This window comes from Gossypium hirsutum, chromosome D07, assembly GCF_007990345.1.
Source record: "Gossypium hirsutum isolate 1008001.06 chromosome D07, Gossypium_hirsutum_v2.1, whole genome shotgun sequence".
Classification (NCBI taxonomy): domain Eukaryota; kingdom Viridiplantae; phylum Streptophyta; class Magnoliopsida; order Malvales; family Malvaceae; genus Gossypium; species Gossypium hirsutum.
Window position 1 is genome coordinate 20,200,677 of NC_053443.1, and position 5,821 is coordinate 20,206,497.

The 5,821-nt window shown below is 31.7% G+C and overlaps 2 protein-coding genes across 9 annotated transcripts; one reads left to right on the forward strand and one right to left on the reverse strand.

Moving 5' to 3' along the window:
• Window positions 1-815: 815 nt before the first annotated feature.
• On the forward strand, window positions 816-3,817 carry LOC107954265 (nardilysin-like). Of its 8 annotated transcripts, none has more exons than XR_001699471.2 (6): window positions 834-1,270; window positions 1,461-1,561; window positions 1,897-1,956; window positions 2,074-2,193; window positions 2,569-2,802; window positions 3,432-3,817. XR_001699471.2 is itself a non-coding variant. In XM_041096635.1 (5 exons), exons 3-5 carry the CDS (start codon window positions 2,169-2,171, stop codon window positions 3,434-3,436), a joined length of 264 nt encoding a protein of 87 aa, XP_040952569.1. In that variant the 5' UTR covers window positions 816-1,561; window positions 1,897-1,956; window positions 2,074-2,168; the 3' UTR covers window positions 3,437-3,817. The 8 variants fall into 8 exon arrangements, 5 of the variants coding, with proteins under 5 accessions (XP_040952569.1, XP_040952572.1, XP_040952570.1 ...); XR_001699472.2 differs by having other exon boundaries at window positions 1,461-1,522; XR_005915722.1 differs by having other exon boundaries at window positions 834-1,141.
• A 520-nt stretch (window positions 3,818-4,337) lies between these two features.
• On the reverse strand, window positions 4,338-5,299 carry LOC107956671 (protein SEED AND ROOT HAIR PROTECTIVE PROTEIN). Its single transcript, XM_016892253.2, has 2 exons — window positions 4,949-5,299; window positions 4,338-4,849 (listed from the first exon to the last, which is right to left on the reverse strand). Exons 1-2 carry the CDS (start codon window positions 5,145-5,147, stop codon window positions 4,545-4,547), a joined length of 504 nt encoding a protein of 167 aa, XP_016747742.1. The 5' UTR covers window positions 5,148-5,299; the 3' UTR covers window positions 4,338-4,544.
• Between the last annotated feature and the right edge of the window lie 522 nt (window positions 5,300-5,821).

A 5,821-nucleotide genomic window follows, 5' to 3' on the forward strand; every position in this document is an offset into this window, starting at 1 on the left:
GGTTTATGTTTTATAATTTAGGGTTTAGGAGATAAGAGTTAGGGGTTAGATTAATTGGTGTTTTTAATTTATATATTTAAATATTAGATTTAAAAAAACATTGATAAATAAATAAATAAAAGCAACATATTGATATGGATAGGTTACTATTTATTGATAAATAAATAAATAAAAGCAAAATAATAGTAATTATATTTTAGTTTGAAAAAGATATCTCTAATAAAATGGAGATTAATCGGAAAAGAATAATTTAAAAACATGATTAACGTCTCAATCTTTAATAGAAATTTGATATGTGAGAGATTAATTGCTTACATTGGATAATTCTAACTTAATAATTAATTACAGTCATTTTATCATTTGTTTTCTTATTAAAATATAAAATATTTATTTTGAGAGTACTTAGTTTTTTTTATTTTATAAAAAATAAATTTATAAAAAATAGTAATAATAAATGTTTTATAAAATTACTTAACTAATAATTTTTAGCAGACAAAAAAAAATTTAGCATAGCAAAACAGTGTCGTTTTATTCCAAATGAAATAATTTTTTGCGGCGTTTTATAAAAAACGCCACAAAAAATAATTTTACTATAAAAAAATAGCGCCATTTTATATAGCAAAATTGTGTCATTTTATTTCAAATGAAATAATTTTTGCGTAAGCAATAGCGGCGTTTAAAAACGCCACAAAAAATAATTTTACTTTAAAAAAATAGTGCCATTTTACAAAGCAAAACAGTGTCGTTTTATTCCAAATAAAATAATTTTTTGCCGCGTTTTTTTACTGCGTTCTCATAAAAAACGCCACAAAATTCATTTTACTTAAAAAAAAATTGGCACTGATTTTTCCCCAAATTTCCCCCCTAAAACCCAAAAACGAAAAAATCTCAAATTTCCCCTTAAAATGGAGGCACCAAAGACGATTCATCTTCTTTGATGAGAGTAGCAGTGTGAGGAATGGGAATTCATCTTCTCATTTGTTGAAACCTGAATCCGGAGAGATATTGAATTTTGGTGAGAGTAAGAGAAGTGGGAATGGGGATTTGTTCACAGGAAACTCTCCGTTCTTCGTGGAGAACAAGAAGAGGTCGCCTAATTCAAGAGGGAGCAACGGAGAAGCTATGCTTTCGTTTAATTTAGGTGTAATTTTACCTTCATCTAGTGTGGTGAAATCAAGTGGGAAGTGTAGGAAAAAAGTAGTTGAAAGTTTTGGGTTTTGCTTTGTTGATTTTCTTTTTGTTTCACATTTTCCTACTGACCAAACAAAGGGTAAAGATAGAATGTCATTTTCCTCATTTTTCTTTTTGTTTTCTTTTTGTTTTGTTCTACAATTTTCAAGTTATTCTTGGGTCTCATAGTTTTCTACTTTTACTCTTTTACTAAGATTAAATGTCATCAGGATTATTGTTTCCTCTAATAGATCTAGCATATCGATTTGATTAATGCTTCTTTGTTTTAGTACTTGAGAAGCTGTTAAAAGATCATGCTGGAAAATATGCGATTGGAGATGAAGTTTCCATGGTTTCATTCTCTCCTGTTTATACATGCCTTTGAATTAATGTGGGTTTATTTTATTTTATTTTTTTTTTATTTTTATTTTTATTTTTTTGAGGGGGGTGCTTCCTGCAGCAATATGTGATTAAGAAAATGTAAATCAGGCATCATCTAGATGCCATTCTGCCCCTGAACTATATATGCCTTTGGATTTCAGATGAAATGAGTTAGCCATAGATCTAAGTTCTGTTTGACTTGGCTAATATCATCTTCTGTTGCTTGTTATGAAACCCTTTTAAAAGTTCACTCCTAATGTACTGTAGAATAAGAAATATCTGAAACTATTTATTTTGAAATGTTCTGAATAATACATAAATATGACCTGTTGACTTTGTTTGCAGGCAGATCTGTTTCTAGCACCACAGATTCTAGCTGGGATTGAACGATTCAATGTTGACATGGTAATCTGCTTATTCCATTAACTACTAGTTTCTGCATCCAATTGATATTTGTTCACTTTTAACTCATTTATGTCTACTGGCATGAAAAATGGGAATTTTCCTTGTCTTAAATGGAAGGAAACAAGAAGAGCCTGGTTGATGCTATTGAGAAAGGGATTGATCTACGCAAACAAATACTAGAACTATATAACGATTATTACCATGGCGGACTGATGAAGTTAGTGGTAATTGGTGGTGGTAAGTTACTTTGTTGTGATTCTCTAGATTTGTGGCCATTGTTTACTCTCTCTTTCTAGTCTCTGAGGGCAACAGTGCTTTTAACTTGGATGGCATTTATTTTCACTGCCTCTTTTTTCCTCCATTTCTGTCCAAAATTTTGTTTTATTTTTCATATCCATTTTACCTTGTTTAGACAACTGATTTTTTAACTATTTTTTTTAAGTTTATAACTTTTCCATGAAAAGCTTAAGCATTTTATTCTAATTTTTTAAAGGAATTTTAGTGCTTATTGTACATATGTCAGTTGGAAGAAAATTATGGTGTAATTGTTATCTAAATTATTTGTTTACATCTTTAATAGCATAATCATGATAATACTTCTTGATGGTGCAGAGTCTTTGGATATACTTCAGCACTGGGTTGTTGAATTATTTTCTGACATCAGACAAGGTTCTCAAGGAAAGCCAGAGTTTAAGGTGGAAGGTCCTGTCTGGAGAGCTAGTAAACTTTGCAGGTTAGAGGCAGTTAAGGATGTCCATATCCTTGAATTAAGGTGGGCACTGCCTTGTCTTTTGCAAGCGTATCTGAAGAAACCAGAAGATTATCTGGCTCATCTTCTTGGCCATGGTATGTAATTCTGTGTTATCCTAATGCTTAAGTAGTAGGTTGCTCATGGAAATAATAATAACAAAGAAAAGGATGCATGTGCAAATATGAAGAAAATGTGATCTATCCAGTTTTGATGCCTTATAAGTAATAAGTTATTCTTGATTTGCCTGTAAATGTGGATGCTATTTTTCATTTGCTTCAATTTCTATGCTTGCTTTAATTTCCATGCCTTACAATAACTAATATGGTTGTTACTATTCCCTTCATGTTTAGAGCCATAGACAAGATAAACAATGCTTCGATCTTAGTTTCATGTTTATTCCTTGAAGTTCTTTAGAAATTCATGATTAACTGAGGACTTTATATTGGGTCCTGAGTTCAGTTGTTTAAAATCTATATATTTTTTTGTTCCTAAATCACCATATGCTGATTATGCAAAGATTTATTGTTCCTATTCTCTTGGCTCCAATTTTTTTGGTTCAAAACTTGATGTCTAAGTGTATGCTTGAGTATTTGGCAATCAATCCTGTGAAATAGTTTCTAGTTAAGGTGGCATAGAAGCATATAGTCCAGGCATAATTTGTTCTTACAATTTATGATTTTTTTTTGGTTTCTCCTCACCACAAATTGTTTAATGTATTTGGCAGAATGAGATACATGCATTTCTCTATGTGGATGGGTAACCTATATCTTTGATTTGAGGCATAGTTTGATGACAGTAGAACTTATTGCTGAAGTTATACAGCCACGTTGTTTGCATGCTGATGACCGGTTTTGGCGTTTAAGATTTCAGAATTGAGATGGATTTCCAGCTTGGAGGATGTATAGAGCCTGGAGAAGGTTATGATAAATAATGTGCTTGTTGTTGCACTTATATTAAATATTGTACCCTTTTTTGCGAAATTGTTGTCTTTTGAAATATCTTTAAGATTAAAGAACTATACTAAATGCGGTCACAAAACTTATGTAATTCTAATATAGAATGTAAACAATTTTCTTATGTAATTCTAATATAGAATGCATCTTGTTTTAATTTTCTTAATTTAAATTCATTAATTTTTATATTTAGCTTTAAGTTAAAATTTTAATAGAAATTTTAATTTAATATTTTTTATCCTTAAAAGTATATAGTTTAAAGTTTAAATTTCAAAAATAAAACATAATATATTATTTATGATAGAAATAAATATTATTTAATTAATTTTTTAAAAAAAGTCATGTTTTTAAATGTGTTTGTAAAAAAGCGTCGCTAAAGGTCATTCTTTATAGTGGCGTTTGTGGTAGAAGCGTCGCAAAAAGTCATGATCTTTAGCAGCGTTTGTGGGAAAAGCGCCGCTAAAGGTCCTGGCTTTTAGCGGCGTTTATTTCTAAAGACGCCGCAAATGTTAGCGACGTTGTCAACAGCGGCGAGCGCCGCTAAAGGCAAAAAAAACGCCGCTAAAAACCTGTTTTTGTGTAGTGGAGAGAGCGCATCATTACTGAACTGGTGGGTGGCACCAGATATTCAACCATGCTTGCATCAAAACCAGGCACTCAAATTATCCAAATGTGAAATAGATTAACTGAATTATCATAGTCGTTGAAGCTTACTACATTCCTCTTACAACAAATCCAAAGTATACAATAAAATCACCCCAAAACCAATAGCATAATCAACCACGGTCCATATATAGTTGGCTAATTAATGTTTGGAAGAGAAATAAAACATGTTTAGGTGTTATAGTAGAAGGATAAAATTCAATGTTAATAGCCATCTGATTCTATGTGTAGAAGAAAGGGCCGACCCAGTACAGCCTCATTTTCCTTTGGTCTAGTACACGGTGAGAATTAAGGATGGCACCCCGAATCCCTTTGTTCACATCTGTTGGAACTTTACAAGCCTCTAATGGAGAGTTTTCCAGGAACGCTTTGCATTCTCTAAGCTGCATCTTATCATTGATCTCAGGAGGAGTCAAGGTTGCAAAGAAATACCCATTTTCATCAGTTGCATCGCTCGAGAAAGAGAAAGGTGCTGTCTCATAACCAAACTCATCAACAGCTACACATGTTATCCTTGCAACAGCTCCTAAAACACAAAGAAATAAATAAATTACGAAGAAAAATCAGTATCAGCTACAACTTTAGAATTGTAATATACAAGTGGTTTTCAGATTGTAGATATTACCTTGAATCGGTACCGCTGATGAAGCACCCGATTTACATAGAATGTGTCCTTCAACTCCAATGGGAAGTGGCTTCTCTTTTGCCTTTGGCATTGATTTGCCAACAGACTCTGACCCTTGACTGTAATCAATGGCAGCCACAATGACAAGTGATGAAAAAAGCAGCAGAGTGGCTGCAAAGAAGAAAGGGGTGGGAACCATGTTAATTTCAATAATATGAAATTGAAAACTGGGAAATATGTAACTAGCCTCACTTTATATAGAGAAAAAGATACCGATCACTCCATTAAATGGTATAAAGAACAGGATCGAAATGGAGATGGACTTGGTTGCTTGCACGACAAGAAGCATAGGAAATGTAGGCCATCTGATGGCAAAAACTGAACGTGAATGGTTCTTCCAAAGAGTTGTTATCCACATACCCATAACGTGGTATAAAATCCATTGTCAACAGGGAGAAGAGGCGTAGATTTCTTGGTATAGATTCTCTTCGTTGGAAAGATGCTTTACCAGTATTAATTTATTATGTGAACAATTATTTGACAGCTTCACACATCTATCCAATTATATTCATATATCATTGTAAAACTTCTAGTAATAAGTTAATAAATAAAAACTTTTAAAACTATTAAAAGATAAATATTATTAATATTTTATAATAATAAAAAAATTTCAAAAAAAACAACTTAAACAAAAACTTAAAACCAACATTAGTTTCTTTAGTATATATTATTTATTTAATACATTCTTAAAAACTATAATTGGTTAGAGTAATGGCTCTGCAAATCCTCATATGGTCTGGTACCTGGTGAACTAAGGTTAAACCAAAATCCTAATTAAGCTCTAAATTATGTTCTGCAACTAAGTTCAACCAG

Bases quoted from the DNA above. Each gene is read 5' to 3' on its own strand.
- LOC107954265 (XM_041096634.1), top strand. From the start codon at position 2,067: ATGGAAGGAAACAAGAAGAGCCTGGTTGATGCTATTGAGAAAGGGATT. The intron at 2,194-2,568 runs GTAAGTTACTTT...TTGATGGTGCAG, and splicing joins GTTAGTGGTAATTGGTGGTG to AGTCTTTGGATATACTTCAG.
- LOC107956671 (XM_016892253.2), bottom strand. From the start codon at position 5,147: ATGGTTCCCACCCCTTTCTTCTTTGCAGCCACTCTGCTGCTTTTTTCA. The intron at 4,850-4,948 runs GTAATATCTACA...TTTGTGTTTTAG, and splicing joins ATCAGCGGTACCGATTCAAG to GAGCTGTTGCAAGGATAACA.